Here is a 23,979-nt window from a genome sequence, read left to right as displayed (position 1 = left end):
AAAATTAAGACATTTAGGAGTGACATCATATACAATTCATCATGTCTGTGGGCATATCTGAAGGGTTTCAATCCACTGTGTCATCACTCTTTCTATTGAAGCCCAAACTGTCACGTCTTGGGAGTTTCTTCAAGTCAGCTCCTGAGTCATTTTGACGTGACTCAACTAGTCTTTGATAGTTTTCTGCTATTTAATATACTCCGGGTTTTGTGCCTCGATCTGAAATCCGCCTGTTCTCCAACAAGCCCTGCCTTGTTTTAGCAAGCAGTGATGTGTCAAGAGCTAGCTTTTACACATCCACAAAATATCTCTTGAGTATCATACTGATAATTTTCCATTCAAATTTGAGACCACAAAGCTTTTATTTAACCTCTTTCGTGTTACATCTGTATCTTTTTTCTTCCATACCTAAATCCTGGTTGTCAAATACATGGGGTAACCATTAAAATATGCCATAAATGTCCACTTTTCCTAGTGTATATTATATAAAGAACAGTCTCTGAATAATAATGCTATATCACTAATATGATTAATAAAGCATTAAAATAATTTTAATGTACAGTTTCCCTACTTCCCCCCTTTAAAAAATAGTGTACTGTATTTATCTTGTCAGAGCATTTGGCTGTCACACACTACTGTCTCTAACCCCTCATTTAGTGTTAATTCTACAGATAATTTTATATGGAACATCTACGATCAGTTCTTAATTCAATGTCTCTCTACTCATTTTAGGTGTCTGAAGCTCATCCTCTAGTAAATTTCTCAGAAAGGAATCAGAACATAGTTCTTGCACATCATTAACAGTTGGTCTGTGTGCTTTTCCCTTTAAGGCTCTTTTCACTGTATATAAAATGCTTAGCATACTCTTAAATGTCTTACATTTGTCACTCCATTTTTCCCCTGGCATTAAAGAACTCTGCCAGAAAGCCTGACAATGACCTAGTTTTACTTCTAAGTCCCGTGCTTTTTTTTTTTTCTAAAGCTGTCCCAAGGATGTTTTTTTTCCTTTGAAAACCAGTAATTTTACTAGAGTTCTCCTTGATATTGCTCATTCCAGGTCCATGTTATTAGTGGGATAAGTGCTGTGGTAACTTAATATGTGATTTCAAGTCACTTGATTTCAGGAAACAGGGAAGGTCCTTGAGTCCTGGATCTCAGCAGTTGGTCTATCCGCTTGTTTTCATTTTCTTCTTCAGAGACTCCCTATTTTCCACATATGGATATTCAGTATTTCAGTATATTCAGTATGTTCATCTGTCATACATTCCTTCCTACCTTCAGTTACTCACTTTCTCTTGAATCTGTTTTCACTCTCCATTTCCTCGGTACATTCACATGTTCTGTTCCCGTTAGGGCAGCACGTTGTTCTGTGTTTATCTGCCACTGAGTTCCTTCGAGGTTAGTCTTCTTTGCTAAATGATCTTTGTATGTTTTTCTTTCCCTGAGTTTTTCTGATTTATTTTTTTTTCTTGTCTTGTGTCACCAAATTTTTAACTTTTCTTAGCTTGTTTTGAAATTGCAGGTTACTTCTGTTCTGTTGGCATGTTTTCTGAAGGGTTTTCATTGTCTGGAGATAGGATTCGTCTCCTCTTTATACTCTTTTTCTTATAATAACTTTGCATGGGATTTAACATTGATACTTTACCGTGCCTCAGGTTTTTAAATGGTATTAAAATATTTTTGTGGTGAAATATAACACACACAGAAAAGTGTACAGAATACAAATGTACAGATTAACAAATGATTACAAAGCAAATGCCCCCATAAGCATCAGTCAAGATTAGGAATTAGGACACTACTCACGCCCCTGGGCCGCCTCCCTTTCCCTGCCAGTGTAGACCTCCTCACTCCCTCGGAGGGGAAGACCACCCTCCAGACATTCATGTGACCCTTTTTGCTTCCAGGTAGACATCCTTAAACACTTATTGTTTAGTTTCATCTGTTCTTGAATCTAATTCAATGGAATCATGTCAGCTGTATTCTTTTGTATCAGACTTCTTTTCGCTAATATTCCGCTTGTGAGATCCTCTACTTTATTGTGTTCAACTGTAGTTTCTTTTCATGGCTACATAATATTCCAGTGTAAGGCTCTACCACAAGTACTCATCTACTTACTACTGGTGGACACTGAGTTGTTCTGGTTGGGGGACAGTGTCTTGTGATTCTGGTGCTCACCTTTCAGTGCACCTGCATCTATATCCACCTGTAGGGTGTATTCATTAGAGTGGAGTTGTTGAGTGACCACAGGGCAATTTATACTCAGATTTGGTAGATGGTGCCAAATGATTTTTCCAAATGTGCCAAATTTACACTCTAACCCACAAGGTATGCCATTTCTCTTTTCCTTCTATCCTCCTTCCTCCATTTACTTACTCATTAACCCATGTTTACTGACAGTCTCTGGATGAGGCCCTGGTCTCTGTCTTAGTCTATTCAGGCTGCTCTAACAAAACACCCAGATAGGGTAGCTTAACAGAAACCCACTTCCCACAGTTCTGGAGGCTGCCTGCATGGTCAGCTTCTGCTGAGAGCCCTCTTCCTGGCTCACAGCCAGCACCTTCTCTGTGTCCCACATGGTAGAAGGGCTTAGGGAGCTCCGCAGGGCCTCATTTATAAGGGTATTAACATTATTCATGAGGGCCTCCCCCTAATACTGCCACATGGGTCATTAAGACTTCAACATAGGACTTTTAGAGGGACACCAACACTCAAGACTACAGCAGTATCTAACGGCGACTCGGAAAGGAAGGCATGCGTCTCCTGGGAGTCCTCTCCCCTCTCCCCCAGTTCAGTGAGCAGACGGACGGCGAAGTCCGTACTCTCTGGGTCCTCGGGACCTGGGGAGGGGCACAGCACCAGAGCCTCGCTCCTAGAAGGCACGGCGGGCGGCAGAGCCTCTGAGGGGCTCACCGATCCTGCACGGGGAAAGAGCCTCTCCCCTTACACTGAGTGAGGCTTACTCAGGCCCCCTCCCCAGGTGCCAGCCAGTTAATCGTTGAACCACAACAGAATCAGCCGGCAGGTACCATCCTCTTCCTGGAGGCTTAGGGCACTGTTTCATTTGTTTGAGGTAAAATGCACATAACATAAAACTCACCATTTTAACAATTCAAAGCATACGATTCAATGGCTTTTAGTCCATTCACAATGTTATACAACTATTACCACTAATTTCAGAATATTTTCCTCATTCCAAAAATAAACCCCACACCTGTTAAGCAGTCATTCCCCATTCCTTCCTGCCCCCAGCCCCTGGCAATTGCTAATCTGTTTTCTGTCTCTAGATTTGCTTCTTCTGGACATGATATAAATGGAATCATGCAGAATGGGACCTTTCGTGTCTGGATTCTTCCACTTAGCAAAATGTTTCAAGGTTTACCCATGCTGTATCATTCATAAGAACTTTATTCCTTTTTACAGCTGAATAATATTCCATTGTGTGTATATGTACCGCATTTTGTTTAATTATTCCACAGTTGATACGCATTAGGGTCACTTCCACTTTTCAGCTACTATGAATATTGATGCTGCTATGAACATTTTCGCACAAGTTTTTGTTTGAACATGTTTTCATTTCTCTCAGATACATATCTCAGAATGGAATTGCTGGGTCACGTGGTAATTCTTTTTTTAACATTTTAAGGAACTGCCAAACTGTTTCCCACAACAGCTGCACCATTTTACATTCCCACTAGCAATGCATAAGAATTTCAGTTTCTCTGCATCCTTGCCAACTTGTTAATTTCCATTTTTTTGTTTGCTTTTTTATAGCTATCCTAGCAAGTGTGAAGTGGAATCTCATTGTGATTTGGTTTTATTTGATTTCTGACTTAACTAATGACTAATGATGTCGAACACCTTTCTATCGGCTTATTGGCCATTCGTATTATCTTCTTTGATGAAATGTCTACTCAAGTCCTTTGCTAATTTTTAACTGGGTTGTCTTCCTCTTGTTGAGTCGTAAAAGTTCTTTACATATTCTGGATACTATACCCTTATCAGGTAAGTGATTTGCAAATATCTGCTCCCATTTTGTGTGTTATCTTATTACTTTCTAGACAGTATCCTTTGATACGCAACAGTTTTTAATTTCGATGCAGTCCAGCTTATTTTTTCCTCTGCTGCTCGCGCCTTTGGAGTCAGATCTAGGAATATCTTGCTGAATCCAATGTCAGGAGATTTACCCCTGTGTTTTTCTCTAAGAGCTGTCTGGTTTTAGCTCTTACGTTTAGGGCTCTGACCCAGTTGGAGTTGGTTTTCGTGTATGACGTGAGGTAAGGATCCAACTTCGTTCTTTTTCTTGTGGATATCTGGTTATTCCAGCAACATTCATCAAAAAGACTCTTCTTGTCACCACTTAATGGTCTTGCCGCCCTAATCTAAACTATCAATTGGCCACAGATGCATCAGTTTATTTCTGGATGCCCAGTTCTGTTCCACTGATCTCTGTGTCCATCCTGATGCCAGTACCACACTGTTCTGATTATTGTCCTTTCGTAGTAAATTTTACAACTGAGAAGTGTTGAGTCCTCCAGGTCTGTCTTCCCAGATTATCTGGCAGTCTAGGGCCCCTTGCAGATTAGAATCACCGGGTCCACTTACACAGAAAAGGCAACAGTGATTTTAAAAGGACCACAGTGAATCCGTAGGTCACTTCAGAGGAAATCTGCCATCTTTATAGCATTTTGGCTCTTGTTTTTCTATACACATTTTAGAACCAGGTTCTCAATTTCTACCAAATTGCAAACTCCCATCTGCATGCACGGTCCATGGTCTTCCCCACTAAAAAGCTTCCTACATGTTATACAGGACACCACAAACTAACTCACATTAAAACCCTCAAAAGGTTAACACCTCCTTCTATGTTAGAAAATTTCCTTAGAAGAGTAAGCTGAAATTACACTGAATTTACTGAACCTACCTTTCTCTCACCTTTTAAGGAAAAATAATTTCTAATGTGTGAATTTATAAATTCATAAAAATAATCATTTTTATATTCACAAGATTCAAAAATTGGTGTACCTGTATAGCAAAAGTACCGACTCCACCTGAAGCACCCAAGATTAAAACACTGCAATGCAAAAGAAACTATAATTAATGAAAATAATAGGCCAATATAACTGGATTAATAAACAAGATGTTTTCAACATGTAATTGGCTCAAAGATAAACAATCCCAAAGGCAAACAAACTCATTCAGCTTCCCAAGGTTATTACACAGAGACTTTCATTTTAGGTTCACCAAGAAGCTATAAATGCTTAAAATCAGACGTTCTATGAACTCTTTACCAAGAATACCAAATACCAAAAATACCAATAATTTGTGCAGTTGACCCCTAAACAACATGGGGGTTAGGGGTGCCAACCCAGTGCAGTTGAAAGTCTGCATATAACTTTTGATACCCCAAAAACTTAACTACTAATAACCTACTGTTGACTAGAAGTATTATGGATAATAGTTGATTGACACATATATATGTATTATACTGTATTCTTACAGTAAACCTACTGAAAAGAAAATGTTTTCTCAAATTGTCACAATCTCCAAAATATTTTCCAATATATTTACTGAGAAATACCCAACTATTCATGGATCCACACCATTCAAACCTGTGTTGTTCAACTGTATTTTTTTTTTCAACTGTACCGTTTTAAAGTAGCTCAGATGGCTTTTAGTAACATCTGCCTTACTATTTTTCTAGGCTAAAATTATCATCGTTTTCTCTATAAGAGGGGGTTCTGAGATCCTTATTAGTGTGTTAGAGTAGATTCAGTTGCTCCCTAAGAAAAAGTGGGTTCCTGACCACATTCCTGCCAAAGCGGAATAAATGTCTTACGTTCATTCAAGTCCCAACAAACTCATCCACCTTCATAAATGGAAACCAACCTCACCCCAGTGCAGCTTCCCAGGAAAGCCGGTGACCCTGCGCTGTGAGCACAGACATCCTTGTCTCCAGGCTTTACCCAGTTTGTTTACTGTAAAGCCCCTGCCGCTCTGCACCACAGTGTCCAGCCTGGAGTCTGCGGATGAGTGGGGGTGGTGGGCACGAGGGTGAGAACCCTCTGAAATTGTGAACTGACTGGACTAACATCTAAAAGTTGGTGTCATTATGCATCTGTGCACGGAGGGGAGAGGGACCCAGATCAATTCTCCCAAAGAAGCGTGTAGCCCAAAAGAGAATCATTAGTCAGGAATACCCCTGACCCATGCGCTCACATTTTATTCTTGAATTAAGCTGGAGCACCAGAGAACTGCCTCCTTGGACTGCATGGTCCCAGGTTCCCAGAAATTGTTTGTACTGAACTATATCAATTATACTGCCAGTCTAGGATGAAGGACATTATAAAAAGTGACAGTTTGGTATCTGATATACATTCGCTGATACAGATAAAGGAATTCTTCCTGAAAACTCTCTTTGTAAGCTCCAACAAAAAACCTTTTTCTAAAGACCAGGTGGTGGGAGTGTCTGTGCTTCTAATTATCTGTCACTGACTTGGCTGCTGGAAAGGGGACGGGGTCTCGCCACCCACCTCAAGCGAGTACACGGGACCTTGAAACATGCACTCTGTCTGCAGTCTGCACCCGAGTTTCATTGTATCTTTTTCTCTCTTCCCAAATCATAGAGGGCTGGTGGCCACCCTTTAGATCTTAAAAGTTACAACTAAAATTTCTGAGCCAACAGTTCGCTTTGAAATGAACTATTAAGCGCAATTAAAACAAGTCTTGAAAATTATGTACCTCCTAGAAGAGTTACTTTTAATTTTAAAGAAACATAAATTGTGAAGCATAGAAAAACTTTAAACAGCAACTCCTCCAAAATACTTCAATTCACACATTTAACAGCTTTAGTATTTTCTAGATGGGGGAAAGACAGCATTTAAAATGCCCCAGATATATCTAAAAATGAATTCATCCATGAAATGTTTTACCCTCTTCCTCTGCCCTATTCTTATAGAAATGTAATAATTAAACTCCCACTGAAATTCTTCACAGTCGAATCTTTACCTCAACGCTTTCTCACTATTGATTAAACAGAACCCTCCACCTCAGCCTCCCCAGTCCCCTTGCTCTTATTCCCAAGCCCCATTCCTCCTGCTCTCAAAGGCTTTCGCTATGCACCAGGGTTCCCTCCCCTTGAAGGCCAGGTCTCCGTCTTCCTGCACAACATCCTTGACGCAACCCCAGTACCCACACCACCCATCTCACATCTGTCACACTGGAGACTCACAGCCACATGCTTCCCAGGCTACTCTGCACGGCCTTAAGGACGGAGACCTCACATTATGTCCAGCACCGGGCACACGACCCCAGGTGAAGCAGGTGCCTGATGAACGTTTCTTGACTTTAAAAATTATACAAATCAGCATTAGATGCCACAAGCAAGGCAAGGCAACACCTGCCACTACCTCACGTGTGGGAGTCATCTGGCTATTTGAAAGCCTGCACTACAGCTTCTTCCGGGTAAGAAAAGCTTGCAAGTAATTTCTAATGCTCCCCCTGATAATGCTGGATTCAGAGGAAACCGAATATAACGGCTGCTTAGGGATCCAACTGCCAGACGCATCGCCAATTTACTACTGCCAGTTCATCTCATCCCCGTAACTCCTGATGCAAAGCAGCCTTATTCCTCCAAATAATAAAGGACCGACAAACAAAATGTTTCCCAGCAGCACTTAATCAGAAGAGGGAGGGATTCTCCAACGGCAGCGTCCGTTCCTGAAGCCGCCACTGGGGGGCGCCCCCCAAGTGCGAATCGGGCAGGAGCCGGCCCCGCGCGGAGAGGGTCCTGGGGACGCAGCCTTCCCGGCCCACGCTCTGTTCAGGTTCAACCGGGGCCGCCCTTGGAGTCCTGCGGCTGCCCTCTTCAAAGCCCTTTCCGCACCCGGCGGAACGGCTGCGGGGCTTGCCCGCCACGCCCCGCGTGCGCGCGAACCAAGGTGACGGCCCCCCGACCCGGCGGCCGCGCTGTCACCCTGGGCTCAGCAGAAGCGCCTCCGCTACGGGGTGGGGGGCGGTGGGGAAAGGCGCGCCGCTGCATCGCGTCCCGGCTCCCGTAGCGCCGGTGCCCAGGAAACAACTCTATTTACAAAAGGCACCGTAATTCAAAGTGGCCAAGATTTTTAATCACATTCCTCCCCTACTTCTGAAGTCGACATACAGAAGAAATCAGCGGGCATGACATGTGGCAGATGTAAAAAATATGGGGGAAGCATGAGTAATTACGACACTGCCTATGCATGCTTGAACACTAACAGCTCATTCGTTCTGTCATTTCTGCCCAAGCTCTGAATTCCCCCTGGGCATACATTAGGTGCTAACACAATGTTGGCTTCTTTTCCACAAGGAGCCACTTTTAGTTTAGCATTTGGGCACCTAAGTCCTCTATGATCGCATCTTTCAGTATTTTAATTTTCTTATGCTAGGCATCAACGCCCGAACTGCCTTGCAAATAAAAATATACACAGAACGCACTACAATACAGCCGGAGACCTAAAAATAGGTCATTGTCCTTCACTTTTCCATATCCTGGCTTAGCCCCAGAAATCTGAATGCCAGGGCTGGTATCTAGGGTCCTGGATTCTAGTTCCAACTCTCTCACTCACTGAATCTGTAGTCCCCAGATTCATTACCTATAAAAAATCATCACACTCACACCAGTTAGGATGGCCAACGTAGAAAAGACTAGGAACCGCAAATGCCGGCGAGGCTGCGGAGAAAGGGGGACCCTCCTACACTGCTGGTGGAAATGTAAGCTAGTTCAACCATTGTGGAAAGCAGTATGGAGGTTCCTCAAAAAACTCAGAATAGAAATACCACTTGACCCAGAATTCCACTCCTAGGAATTTACCCTAAGAATGTAGGATCCCAGTTGCAAAAAGACACATGCACCCCTATGTTCATGGCAGCACTATTTACAATAGCCAAGAAATGGAAACAACCTAAGTGTCCATCAGTGGATGAATGGATAAAGAAGATGTGGTACATATACACAATGGAGTATTATTCAGTCATAAGAAGAAAACAGATCCTACCATTTGCAACAACATGGGTGGAGCTAGAGGGTATTATGCTCAGTGAAATAAGCCAGGCGGAGAAAGACAAGTACCAAATGATTTCCCTCATCTGTGGAGCATAAGAACAAAGGAAAAACTGAAGGCACAAAACAGCAGCAGAATCACAGAACCCAAGAATGGCTTAACAGTTACTAAAGGGAAGGGGACTAGGGAGGGTATATGGGAAGGGAGGGAGAAGGGGTAAGGGGCATTAAAATTAGCACACATAATGTGGGGGGGGGGCATGGGGAAGGCAGTGTAGCACAGAGAAGAGAGGTACTGACTCCATAGCATCTTACTATGCTGATGGACAGTGACTGTAATGGGGTATGTGGGGGGGGACTTGATAATGAGGGGAATGTAGTAACTACAGTGTTGCTCATGTGATTTTATATAAATGATACCAAAAAAAATCATCACAGAGGTATACTCTAGGAGTTACAGAAAAAGAAATTGGTACTTTAAGCATTCTTTAAGGTTATATTTAGTTTCCCATCTTTCAAACACAGAAGTATGTAACGCACATATATGACTCCCTCTAGGCCATGTATTTGTTGGGGGAGGGAAGCCACATTACACGATTAGAATGCCCTCCATTAATTCCTACAGCCTCAGAAACAAAGATGATTTAAATACGGCTAACCTCCCATGAGCAGAAACAAGTGCTCTTTAAGAAATAATGATGATGCCAAAACTGTATAATTTCATTTTTTTAGTTTCCCACACATTTTTATATCTGGGGAAAAAATGGGTGAGAGGCAGACAAATATACCATAAAATGCCAAGTTTACTCCCTAAAGAGAGTGAGAAACTTAATCTGATTAAGTGGAACAGCCTGCAAATCAACCAAACAAGACCAAGATAGCCTGGAACTGTGTGTCCCCTTGCAAGCCCCTGTAATTCACACAGACTTTCCCCAATTTACCAAACAGTTCATGTGCAAATTAGTTGTTGGGAACTTTTTACACATTTTCCCATGAAAACAAAGTTACTTACATCTTGGCAAGGTATCCAGGGTAGCCATTTATAAAGGTTTAGCTAACTTATAACAGACTGAGAACATCACAGAGACTATAACAATGATTCCCTGGGAAATGTGTCGAAAATTTCAAGCAGGGGTACCCAAGTTGCCAGTTCCTTCAAGCCAGTGCAGAACAGAGGGAAAGAAGGTTCATGATGGCAACAGGCTGGATGAGAAAGACAAGCCATGTGGACAGAGGCGGATCTGCCGTGGAGCTGCTGGGGTTCGGGACACACCACCCCAACTTTGGCGCCCAGGTAGACTGCGTATCCTAAGCCGAAGGAGTCTGAGGAATAGCTTATGCAGGAAGGGCTCTCTGTCCTTCTCCCCAGAAGCAGGTCAGGACCTCCCTTGAGGGGTCCTCCCTGTGCCTGGCGGGGAGCAGCGGCCCCACCTCCAAGATGAGGTGTGCAGAGAGGAGTGAGTGAGAACTGCCCTCGCCCACTCCCCCAGTGTCCTGTGCTTAGTCAGACCTTTCGTCCTCTCACATTTTGTGCACAACTCTCCCTTCTTCGACACATGTAGCACAACGACATTCAGCTTTAACCGCTGCCTCAGATCTGCACTTTCTTATGAAGGTTTCCGTGTCACATAAAACTTAAATAAATCTGTATTCTTTTCTCCTGTTAATCTGTCTTTTTTTACAGGCCAAGAACTTAGTAGAGGAAAAAAAGGTATTTTTTCTCTCCAGTGAGCCAAAGAAGCTTAAACTTTGAGTCTGGGCCCTGAGAGGAACCTAAGCAAAATATCTGCATGGACATACCTTTCTGTGAAATGTGCTAAAGTAAAATATGTTAATAAAAGGTGGCAGAATATGCCATCCCAAAATGTACCACTTAGGCATAAGGACTGTTTTGAGCTGAAGATAATCGAGAAGAAACAGAAGCAAGCTCTCTGCCCTGACCCTATTTGCCTATAAAAGCAGGACATAAATTTACAAAGGGGCCCCTCCTCTCTACCAGGAGGGAAGAAAGTTAATCCCTGGAGATAACGTCAGACCCTTATCAATGCAGAAGGCACCAACTTAAATCTGCCTAACAAATTTCACTCTTGCTTTTTCCTGGTAGCCTCTCTACAAGCGGCCTTCCCCACCTTCTCTCTTCTGTCTTCAGCTGAAGATGGTGCTTTGGCTTGAATTCTAAGCTACTTCTGTGAGTTTATTCATTTTCCCATGGTCTCTCCCATGTATGCGTGAGGTATACTTGTTGATAAACTTTTCTATTGGTTTTCCTCTTATTAGTGTTTTATCACAGAGGTTTCAGCAGAGAACTCAGAAGGGCACAGGGGGAATTATTTTTCCTCCCCTACTAACCACAACGAGTTAAAGTTTCTGTCTCTTTCCACTCCTACACGCTCCATTATACTTCCCCTCTTGTCAGCTGACACCAGGCTTGGCTGAAGGGAAGTTGGTTTGAAAATACATCTGCTTTGGGCTTCGTGGGAAATACTGAAGTGGCTCGTAGTCATTCCTGCGTACGGTGAAGTTACTGCAGGCTGGCCTTCCAGCAATATTCCTACTTCTCATAAGTCGACATAACAAAGCATCAAAATTTTATTATGATAAGTCTAAGGACCCAGGTGCCCAGCACTGGATTGTGTAAGTTGTGAGGGGAAAAAAAATGGTTAAACAAGATACAGAACCAGAAGTTAGTCTGTAGAAAATTCTTCCAATTAAAAGACATATAAAAACCTACAACACACCACTGGGAAAGTCATTTCAGGCATCAGGACTCACAAATTGGAGGCTGCCCCAGGCGCCCGGCCCGGGCAACAGATCTGAAGCTAGGTCAGTCTGCACTTAGGAAATGCCCTGCTGCCGAGGACACCAACACTGACCACGGCCCTCCGATGGGGCTCTCACTGGCTTAGCTTACTCTGGAAAACAGGGCCTGCCAGACTTGCAAGGAAACCCCCGACTTCGCGCCCAACCAGCCTATTCCATGCTGCCTCTTCTAACGCTCTGTAAAACTCATTCGTGCCCCAAATCCCCTGTGACCACTGCTCCCCAACCCATGAATAAAGGACAGATGCATTTCTAAGTTGCGTTGTTTTTGTCCTCTGACAACGAGCGGGCGAGGGAGGGCTGTCCGTTAAGATGCAGGCGTATTTTAGGCTTATTCACTGTGTGAGAAAACCTGAAATGCCTTGAAATCTTACAGCTCGTATATTAAAGAAACTTGGAAGACGTTTTTCCAAATTTGACAAGAATTCTAAATTTTACGTGACATGAACAATAATGGGTTGTGCAGCAGAAAGGGGAGGGAGAAGGGTCCGGGAATAATACTGGGCTCTGGCTTGAGGTAAATCTCACCGGCATCAGGAATACAGAGCAACAGTCAGGGTGAGAGTCGGTCTTGTGTTGCACAAATCGAGCTTAAAATACACAGGGACATGCAGCTGAAACTCAGTATAGACGTCAGAAACATAGACCTGCTGAGCTACCAAGATGTCCAGAGCGTCAGGAGCCGATGAGCTGGCGCGGCACACAGAGGGAGGGATGGGGCGGGACGCCGGGCAACAGCTCAGCTCCGGCTGGCGGCAGGCAGAGGCCTTGAAAAATGACGAGAAATGGTAAGAGGAAAACTAGGGGGTGGCCAGCAGGGCCGGAGACCCCAGGGACGGCGGATCAAGGAGAACTGAGAAGCGTCACTGGTTTGACAGCTCGGTGAGCTGCGACCCAGGGAGAGCGGGGCAGAGCTGGACGGTGGGCGGCCTGGAGGCCAGGGTACAGTGCGTCCAGCCGAGGTGACCTCTACACCCCCAGGCAACACCCCAGCCACCAGGACAGCTACTCCGCAGGACACAAACTGCCAGGAAAGGCTGCCCTCCTGTTCCTTTAACTGAGTCCGCCCGGAGCTCCCAGAACAGCAGGCCCAGAAGTTGGGGCAAGGCTCTTTGCGCCCCTATGGCCGGGCCAGAGCCTCCGCCCTTCCCAGCTGCGATTTCTTCAAGCAAATAAACCACATGGGTCTCTTTCTTCTCCCTCTTCTCCTTCCAACCATACGACCTCAGCAAGTGCAAATGAAAACCCACAGTCCACAGGGGTGGCGGGAGTGGAGAGTGGGCAGGAACGGAGGGTGGTGGGGCCACGCACAGGTGGCAGAAGGTTTCTGAACGAAGGAAGCTGAATTATAACCACCGCTACAGGTGTACCTGGGCGGGGAGGGGATGAAGCCAGGGTTTTTAAGTCTGAACCTAATTCTACAAACAGAATTAATCAGACACCTAATTCGCACTTACGTGACAAAATCTTTACTGCCAAAGCCTAAACTCAAGTAAGAAACAGTGAAAAGCATTCCTACATTCACTGCGGCGGGTCAAGGATGCACGGGTCAAACGTGGAAGTTACTTTGTGGAGGAGGGGTGGCTCAGTTTCTAAGACTGTCTAAGACTTCTGTCAAACAGAGCAAAGTATAACTTTCCCAGTAAAAGATGGATTTCAGGTAGAGCAAGAAGTATCCATGTCGCACCAAGATACTACCAGTAAATACAACCATCAGACTGAACTGCTTCCAAAAAATATTGGGTGGAACCACTTTTTAAAGAACTTCTGTCATCTTGAGAACCCCAAGTTACCTATGGGTTCCTACTAATAAATCATGAAGAAACTACAGATGGGCTGATAACAAGGAAATCGCTTCTTTTGGCATTTTTCAGTGACACCAACGTGTGGGCGAAAGCGACAGACTCTATCACATCAATATTAAATTGTCCCCTGGGTTCAATGAAGCTCTGTTGTTGCAGAAATATAATTATATAACAGTAAGGAAAAGGCAAACACCATCGAACCCTTAGAAAGCTTTGTCTTAATTTCAAAAAGCTGTTTGTTATAAAGAAATCCTATAAAAACTTTCAAGGCGCTGATGGGTGTTTCTGTCACCGTGAGCTTTGTTTTGTTTTTTAAATAACTGGTTAGAAAAACAGACTGTTGGTCCTTGATAACAAACACTGACCAGCTTCATGCAGAAGAAAGCATGCCTTAATGCCAACAGCTAGCAGAAAGAGAATAATTACTGCTTAGAGAGGCCAAAATATGCCCCCCAATCACATGAATATTCAAACAGAAAAAAGCCACTTTGGGCACGAGAATCTCTGAGTCTATGTCTAATAAAATCCCACTAGAGTAATAATAATTTTTTCATGTAAACGTACTTTACAGTATTTTAAGGTGCTCACAGCTCTCAGGAGGTTCTCACAGATAAGCAGATAGAGGAAGAAGAGAAGGAGGCCATTATTACCACCCATGTGAAGCTATTGCAGAAAACAGAAATTTCCTGCAGCACCAAGGGCACACACACAGGGACGCAGAGCATCCATGATGTGAGCTAGTGAGGCTCCGGATGACGGATTGCATGCATTCCAGCTCGGTTAACATGCGGCAAAATCGATACACAGGTCCAACGTGATATAATATATAATTGCCTTTTCAGGTATAAAACCTCCCACTTCTCAAAGCTGTCATACACTCAGCACTTTGGGGGACCTGCAGAGACCGTAAACAGCGTGCATGTGGTCACGGATTAGGCGGCAGCGGAGCAGAGCGGAGCACAGGACCCCAGTTCCAAGCCATTACTGCTTAAACTGAAGGTGACTCAGTACCAGAGTCACCACAAAGCCAACGACACAATGAGGGAGCACATCCAAGCATCTGCGAAGAGACAGCTAGATGGGTTTCTAAATTGTTTGACGCGGTCCAGCCGCGCCAAGTCGAACCGGACCTGGCGAGACGGGGGTGAGACTGGAGAAAAAAGAGAAGACAGGTACTAGAAACACGTCTGCCCGGAGAGCCCGAACTGGCAAAGGAACGGCAGCTCCCCGACCACAGGGCACATGCCATCACATGGGCAGAGAAAATCTAATGTTTTTAAGGAAAAATCAAAACAGTAAAGCATCAATGTCAACACAGAGTCTACAACAATAATAAAAGTCTAAAAATCTTGAGTAAGACTTTTGCAATGTTATTAACTTAGACAACCCATTAGGAAAACCCTTGTGGCCATGCTAATTTAAACAGTATTTGACAAACTGCCAACTTCCAGAAAGATAAGCCCCAAAAGCTTAAAAAATAAACAGGGTTGACCTTTAGAATAAATATTTCCCTTGAATTCTACAGTAAAGGGTAGCACCTCATGAGATGAATAGCCTTCACACAGCTCTCAGAAATACAGCTACTGAGCTTTCATTAAATTCAATGCTCTATAACCCAACACATTAAACACAAAGTGCGAGGTTTCCCAGCAACTGAAGTCCGGTTATTTTATCTGCACAGTCCTTATAGTCAAAAAATTATTTTAATTTAGGAAAATTGGACCTACAGCTCTCTCTTCCATCACATTCATTAAATGGTTCTTAACACCTAGTTTTCTCAACAAAAAATAGCTTTCCCTATGATGCCAGGTTCTGACCTCATTCTACTAGTAGTAGCCACACTGTTTAGTGAGGGTTTCCTGGTACCCCAACCTGTAGATTGACTCATGTTCTCGTGTTCTCTCAACGAACTCTTACTACAAACCTCAGAGAAGAGAGGAAAGTGAGGGGCCACCAGACCAGGCAGCAGAATCGGGATATGAGTCCAAATACATCCAAGACATTCTTATTTCCTGTGTTCTTGCTAATTCGAAATTCAAGGCCTTGATGCACCGGAACCGACCTAGCCAAAACCCAGCACAGAGCCGAAGAGAACGCGACAATATTCAACGGTGTTTTGAGGCCGCTTTATATCTGCCTTTCATGGAAATCTGCAAGTGTGAGAGCAACTCCTAGCAGAGGCAGGAAGAAAACACCTGTAGCTTGACTTCACTCTTGAGAAAGTGAATGAGGTGATTCTCCATCTTTTTAGGAATCTGATCAAAGCTAAGAATCTGCTTCACATACAAAATTCTGCATTATTTTAGAAGGCCAGATGCCCAAAGGCCATCTACACAGTTCAGTTTTAAAATTCCTAATTGATTGAGCTAAGAATCAACAGAATGAAGTTAAGAAAGTGCAAACTAACAGAGTTCTTTGGAAACGTTTTTAAACGTCAACCAACTCTGCTCATGTGAATGGCCCCAGTGGAAACGTTTCTGGCGAATCTACTTCAAAGCCCTCGCGGAACGAAGGGAGGGAGGCTGGGGGGCCACCGCTGATACCTACCGCTTTCCCGGGCAGCTCTTGTCGTTCAGGCCGCCGACCTTGTTCACGGCAGACCAGGCAGTGAGAGCCACATATGGCAAAGACGCCGCCTGGGCGTGAGTGAGGGACCTGGGCTTGTGGGAGACCTGGAATTGGAGACAACAGTCCAAAATAAGCGATGACTTGCAGACTTATGAGCACAACTGAACACATTTACCGTCCTAGGAATCCACCCACTTTCACAGATAACGTTCTGTCTGCTCCAGTCTTTACAGCGTGTTCTGCTCCAAGATGACCCCTAAGAAATAGTCTCCAAAGGGCTCAACCTGCCTCACAGTTCAGTAATGTTTTACTGGTTATGTTATCAGATATAGCTGCTTAACTCTTCATAAAAAGCCACATTTAAGAATCCCTTTAGCCCTGACTAGAAATTAATCGGAATAAACCTGGAGCCCATTCTAATTTGTTTTTGAGATTAGCTGTTTCCTCTACTCCCATTTACCGGAAGGTTATCTTTCCAGACTTTCTCTAATCTCGGTAATAATATGGCTTTTTCCCTTCCTGCCCCCCCTTCTGGAGCCAGTTTCCTCACTGCTAACCCCTTTCTCTCTGTCGAAGTTGCTGGGCCTCCTGACTGTATCTGACCAGACGGTTTTTGAAGTTATCGGAACAGCCTGATACCGCCGTGCTTCTGTTTATGATGAATTGGTGACGCTCCATTAGGCCTGTTTGGTTCAGACTATTCATCTGGGTGAAACCAAGAAACAGCGGCGTTTCTAGACCTCGCTGCAAATCTCTGCTCCACCAGGCAGACAACCACGTGGGCGGGCAAGGTGGTTAAATGACATCACATACTTGTCTGATCTTTCAAAAATTCCTATTCCCCATCTGAGCTCTTTCAAAACTACCAATAAGACATGAAATGATCTGAAAAACAACCAATTATTCCAGAGGTAGTTGTCAGTCTTTATTTACATCTCCTAACGGCGTTTCAGCGCACAACGGTGAGTTACCTCATTCCCACTGACCACAACAAACTCCGAGAGAGTGCCTTGTTTCCAGGGAGGAACTGCGGCCCAGACCTGAAACACACACGCGACGGCGTCAGGGACACGTTTTCTAACCAAAGCTAGGTGTGAGGATGGCCCCCACATACACCAAGAAAAATCTTCACAGGGCATATATGCACTACTTGGTAGGCCTCTGGATTCCTCATCGAGTCAGAGCACACTGGAGGCAGATGCCAGGAAGTCTTTACTGTATTTACTGACTTCTTAGAGCACCACCCGTAAGAGCACCATCTCTGGGGCTTGTATCCTGGCTCTCCCACTCATTAGCTGAGGGACGGACCTCTTTTTGGCTTGGCTTCTTCATCTGTAAACTGGGCCTAATTGGACTTACTTCATAGGAATTAAACGTGTTATTTTATAAAAAGGAAACTAATACAGTATTAGCTATTATTATGAGCTCACTTTAATTTCTTGGTATGAAAGTTAAAAGTGACGAGTGACAGGCGATTATTCTAAACTTCAGCTATTTTAAAACCAGATAACCCATAAGGTAGAAATTGTCATTAAAGAACTCTTTCAAGAAAAAAAAAAAAAAAAGGCCCAGTTCTACATATTTCAAAGTCTTGCGATTCTTAGGCACTAGATTAAGAAAGCTCAGGTATAGTCCAGCTATTTTGGAATTGTTGATGAGAAGCATCACAACAGAACCAAGGAAACAAGGGATTCAGCCAAAGCTCGGGGTATTTGTTGAAACAAAAAAAAAAGACCAGTGATATATATATATATATATATACTTCCAAAATCAGAATGAAATTTGCCGATTTTGAAAAGGAATACCAGCATTGCATAACTCACTTCATCTCCAGGCTTGAAGCACCTCACATCGAGTCCGCATTCCATCACCACACCAGAGACATCCCGGCCCAGAGTCAGGGGAAACTCTTCTCCTTTGGTTTTAATATGTAAAGGATCACGTTTCATATTTAAAGCTGTGGCTCCATAACCACCTATAAAATACAATGTATTGGTGTTCTCCAAAAGATGGAATGACTGGAATGATTCAACAACTACCGCAACCACAGGGCTAGGGGCTAGGTACGATTCCAGGTCTGCAAGATGCAGATTATGATCAACCTTCTCATGTTTTACCATCGCATTGGAAAATGTAAAAACAAGTATTGCTCCTTCCAAAAATTACTGAGGAAGTTATGACCACTTGGTAGACTAAAGCTACCATTGCTCAAAATGGTTTTCGAATTCAGAAGTTTCAGTGTTTCCTCTTACACAGTTTTACTTTGTTATTTGAAGATGTCTTCTTTGTTAATCTATTTATTCAAGAACTTTTTGAACAACAGAGCTGCTTGATGCTGAGCCTGGAGAAGATAAATGTTAAAGCTGTTTTGAAAGTTAAATAAGGCACGGATATAGTATGTGACACTAACACTGGTCTATGAGTAATGTTCCCCACATCCCCAAAAATGTTTCTAGAACATCATTGGAATAAATGCATAGATTCCTAAGTGGAAAAGAACCATTTGGCCGCATCTGTTCTGGTATTAAATGTGAAATAAGGTTAATTGTTTTAGTATGCATTATCTTGTTATTTTCAAGAATATTTACATTAATACCAGGTAAATTGAGAAGACAACATTCATCTGATCGGAACGTTTTTCGGTTCAAGTAACTGGCTACTCTATCCACAATAATCCGAAGTAGTTTTTATTACACAGCTTCAACACATAAAATGACTCTGCTAAGACACCACCATACCCATTATTGTCTCTACTCCTGACACTTCTCGGAGGGGACAGCATGTGGGCCGTGGGGCTCTCCACGGGAGCCCTCTTCCTGCCTCCCCAGCGTCCTGACCCACAGCTGATGCTCCAGCCACGAAACCTGAGTCTCTCGGGGGCAGTGCACTAGTTCCCGAGGAGGAGGAGAAGCCAGGGAAGGAGCCTGAAAAGGCGCGGCAGCGAGGCGGTGTCCCGCAGGACCAAACCCAGCGACTGGACCGCCCACACAGAGGTCCTCGGTGACCCTGGTAGCAGTTGCTGTGGTAAGGAATGCTGCCAAGGAGAGGGGAAGTGAAGAACCGGACACAGGTGGGAACGTTCATCTCAGGCAGAGTTCTGCCAGCAAGAGGAGCAGAGAAATGCAGCAGTGGCTGGAGAGGATGAGGTGGAGAGGGAACTTGAGAAGGTTTTTTCCTCTCCAAGAGGGGAGAGGTAACAGCAGGTTCCTATGTGAGTGGGTAGGATCCAGTGGGCAGGAAAAAATTGATGATGAGATGAACCCAGGAAACAATGCTCCTGAGTAGGTGGGAGGGGATGGACTCTAGAGCCCACGTGGACGGCGGGCCTCGGATGGGAGCCGTGAGAGCCCTGCAGGAGGGAAGGCAGAGGGCATGCGGAGAGAGGCTGACAGGTGGGGGCCTTGCAGATGTTGTTTTCCTAATACAAAATCAAGACATGTGGGAGGAAGTTTGAAAGTTGGGATGGTCCCAGAAAACCTAAGCTGATGGCCATCATGCCAATATTACCCATTTGCCATCTGGCTGATTTGCAGTGTACTCTCAGGAAAAAAACAACTTCACAAGTAATACAAAAGTCACGTTTCACTTTTCCTGTCTTAACATTCCTTCTCCACCACTCAGATACAATTAAACGATTACTGACTGAAATTCATATGTGGTTTAAGCAACAAAGTAGGCGTTGAGCCGTGTCAAATTTTGGCTGCTGTTTCAAGAGATGCAAAAGGCTTCAGCTGTCTCTGAGATACAGAGCCCACAGGGCAAGGTTGCTTGACATTTTCTTGGGCGCCCTGAGATGCTAACGCATCGACTGAGTAGCTCCTTCGGCTCATTGGTACTACGCAGAAGAGCCCCGAATCCAGAATGCCGCTGGTCCTGGGTAACAGAGAACCTGCTTGGTGACACAAATGAATGGAGGCCTGCAGGAGCTTCACCCCTTTAACTGTTAGAGGTTGCCAGGGTGACTGGTTCAGAGTTGGGAGGATTTGGAAAATCCTAATCTCTCACCAGTTTCAAAGACTTGACAGACTTTAATCCCATCTAAAGAAATTGTTGGTATCATGAAGTTGGCTATTTTTTTCTCCTTTATGATTACTCATTTTGTTAGCCATTTATATGATCTATGATTTTATGTCCAACAATAGGGACTGTCTCCAGAAAAGCAGCCTGCCTTCGTCTTTCAAAATAAAGTAGACATGTCCTTACTTTCTTGTCAAGGGAAATAACCACTTCCTACAGTTTGCAATCTCCTACTCATTATTTTAGTTCCCCAAGCTCCCATTTCGGATATCTACTGCAACAATCACACATTCTCAGAAAGAATCCATGAGCAGCAAATAAAGAGGATACGTTGGAAATACTATTACTCAGTCAAGTCATAAAAAACTAAGATGTCTCAAGAATACGATATAAAAGCAAAATGAGTTACAATATTATATTATTAAACAGCAGACAAGAAAGCCCAGATCCAGCCATCCTACTGAAATTAAAATGTACCCAATACAAATTATGCATGTGCATTCAAATAAATGAGAAGCTAACAGATCTAAAGGCAGACAAAAGTGTAAAAATTACTCAAGGATAAGATACTGCTAATTTCAGTTTGTAATCTTAAATTAGGATGAAAATATAAAATTTTACATAAAAGTAAGGACTGCATGACAGCTACATCTATGATGCACCAAAACAGGCCAGAGTTGAGAGAGCATGGGGTCTACTTCCAAAGGGCTTAATAATCAACGGAGATGAGAAAACACGCTGATCACTGGGTATAACAAACCTAGCATTTAAAGACATATCCTGTAAAAACTAAATTATCTTCATGCCCAATGTAAACAGAATAAAGTAAAACAACACACCCAGGTAGTAGTGGCCATTATTACTTCAAAGCAAAGAAAAAGAATACAGATGGGGATTTCATGAGACAATCAAAGTCAAGTCATTTTAGCTCATTCTTAAAAGAGCTCCCCAAGTCTTTCCCTAAGCCCCTTCCCCAAAGAAATGTCTGTTATTCCTGTTATTTATATCAGCACTGTCCAATAGAAATATAATGCAAGCCACATATGTAATTTTAAATTTCCTAGTAGCCACTAAAAAAAGTAAAAAGATACAAGTGAAATTAATTTTAATATTTTCTCTTATTATTTCACAAATTATTACTAGGTCAATATATAATCAATATAAAATAATTACTGAGACAGTTTGTTCTTTTTTCTCCTTGAGTCTTTGAAACCCAGCGTGTCTGTTGCACTAACTGCACATCACGTTTCAGACAAGCCACATCTCAACTGCTCAATAGCCACGTGTGCCCAGTGGCTACTATCCTGGACAGTACAGGTCGGCAGAATCACCAAGTTAAAAATAACAGGATTATAAATTGGAATCAGAAGATCTAAAGATAGTGAAACTGGACTTTATTGCCCTAATCCAGCAGTTTCCCAAGTTTTTACATCCCCAGGTTCTTTCCAAGGAGTCTAAGAAGTCTTTTCTTTTCCAATACGAACTGTGCACCTAGGACCTGTAGCGAGGCTGGCTTTTCACTTGCTTCAAATACCACATTGCAGCAATTGAACACAGAAGCACACCTGACAATCCAGCTCTTATTAAACCAGAAAGCAAAGAGAGAGATGCACAAGTGTAAAACAATGCTACTCTTCTAAATTTTCTTCTCTTTTTTTGGAAAATAGTTATTTTTCACTATAAGCCCTTTGAAGGTAGATCCTATGCTCTAATCAACTACTACCTGGTTCAGTGCTTAACATACGTAATTGCATCTCAGTCACTATTTTTATGTCATTTTATACATCTATCCTGGTTCAACTCTGAGATGTTAACACAAAAGTTTACTATATGATTAATGAGTATTTTAAACTCCTAATTTTTAATAAGGCACATATTGATAGCCCTAATGCACATAAACAAAAGCCCAATCACTTTATTAAGAGCACAGAGAGTTTAAGACCAAAACAACTTGAGAATCACTATTCTAATCAGGCAACTACAAGTGGAAGAAATGAAATGCAGTCCAAGTGTCAACACTTTCACACTTATCCATAAATTCCACAAAACAATTCAGACTACCTTTAATTTTACTTTTGTAATTGGATATGTGTTATGGAAAATTTATCACGCACAGTTCACATATGGTAATTGTCATGGAGGCAGTCTGATGAGAACTTTAGGTCCACACACCAAGGCCTTTAAAACACAAACTCATGGTTAAACTAAATCATACATGGCAGTTTACTCAGAACACCAAGCTAAACTGACAAATCATCCCAAAAGATAAGGTTTTTTTAATTTTCTGAAGATGTAGATGTATTCCCATATGCAATTATTTTTGTCATTATTTTCCAAAGTTAAAGTAATTCACAAATTGTAATCAATATTTTCAGCACTATAACAATAACATAGTACATATTTAAGGAATATAGTGCTCTCCAAGCTTTGTCAGTATGCCCCAAGGGAAATTAAGATGATAACCTTACTCCCATTTAGAAGGAAACACAACAGGAAAAGGTATTTTAACTGCCCAGGGCAAAATGCAACAGCAGAAATTAGCGAAGTACTGTGTCCATGAGAAAGCTGTGAGTAGTGGGAAAGCAAGGAAGAATATTAAAAATACAAATTCTGAACTGATGAGACTGCATAACCCAACCTCTAAAACCTGTGATGAAACCTCAGAATATCTCAAAGTCCCTGGAGAATATACAAAAATGTTAACTGTGGACAGAACTCTCCGGTCCCCATTTAACTTTTAAGGAAACATGGAAACAATTCAAACTTCTATTTTGTAAAAGATTAAAGTATACTATGGACATTGCAATTTCGAAAATTTTGTAAATAATATCCGAGATACTGTCAAACCAAAACGATTCCTTTTTGTTAACGGAAGAAGTGTAGGCTAATATCAGTTGATCTTTTCAAACTGATCACTGATGAAATTCTCTGAAGGAGAAAAGAAAAGGAAAAGGGATGAGGAATGTCTTCTGAAAACTTACTTCTCATATTAACGTCTATAGGATTTACACTGGCAGCGTGAACTTTGATAATAACTTCATTTGGATAGTGTATGATCGGTAGCATCATGTTCTGAGTGAATCGAAGCACTTCATTCTTCCCATATTTATCTATCACCCAAGCAGGCATGACAGTGCACTTGGGGGAGGTCGTACTAATCTTTCTAACTGGAGGCTTTCGCACCATTTGGCTTCTCCAGAAGCAAAACGCAACACATGCATTTCTTCCAAGCGCGCAGGTCTTCAGTAACACCATCGTGAACAGTGCTTGAATTGCCTGCCCTAATTAAAATGCACCGAGAGTGAATCAAAGTCTCACCCCTGAACTTGGTCAAAATCTGCCAAACACACTGGCCGATTTCAAAGTTGAGAATGCAAAAATGAAGTTGGCCTCATGGAGCAACTGAAACAAAAGGAAAATGGAATTATTCTGCTCTTCGGATCTGCAATGTTCCGGGTAACGTTCCACGCAGTATTCGGTGCATTCTCCTCCTCCTCCCTTACGACCCCCGGCCTTTTAAGAAAAAGAAAAACCCTAAACTCAGCACCCCTGGCCCGGGAGGGCCTCGGCGAGAGAAGCAAACTCCGCGGGCGGTCCGGGCGCCAGGAGGCCGTGCGCTGCCCGACCCGCTCCACGACCCCGGCCCGCAGTCTCCTCGCGACTCGCTCTTCGGCGCCGGGGGGAGCCGCTGGGGCTCCAACCAATCGCGTGCAGAGATAATTTCCTCGGGCT

At 43.1% G+C, this 23,979-nt stretch overlaps 1 protein-coding gene across 1 annotated transcript in view; it reads right to left on the bottom strand.

Annotated features, from left to right (window-relative positions):
• Window positions 1-23,918, bottom strand: part of RTN4IP1 (reticulon 4 interacting protein 1) — a 37,223-nt gene extending 13,305 nt beyond the window's left edge. The window contains exons 1-5 of the mRNA XM_037012199.2: window positions 23,229-23,918; window positions 18,054-18,205; window positions 17,202-17,270; window positions 16,210-16,334; window positions 5,023-5,071 (exon numbers count right to left, since the gene is read on the bottom strand). Of these exons, the coding sequence (XP_036868094.2) occupies window positions 5,023-5,071; window positions 16,210-16,334; window positions 17,202-17,270; window positions 18,054-18,205; window positions 23,229-23,502 (669 nt within the window). The 5' untranslated portion in view covers window positions 23,503-23,918. The remainder of the gene's footprint in view (window positions 1-5,022; window positions 5,072-16,209; window positions 16,335-17,201; window positions 17,271-18,053; window positions 18,206-23,228) is intronic.
• Between the last annotated feature and the right edge of the window lie 61 nt (window positions 23,919-23,979).

This window comes from Manis javanica, chromosome 13 (genome assembly GCF_040802235.1).
Source record: "Manis javanica isolate MJ-LG chromosome 13, MJ_LKY, whole genome shotgun sequence".
Taxonomy (NCBI): Eukaryota; Metazoa; Chordata; class Mammalia; order Pholidota; family Manidae; genus Manis; species Manis javanica.
Note: the sequence above shows the minus strand (reverse complement) of the source record. Positions and strands in the feature narration are given on the sequence as shown.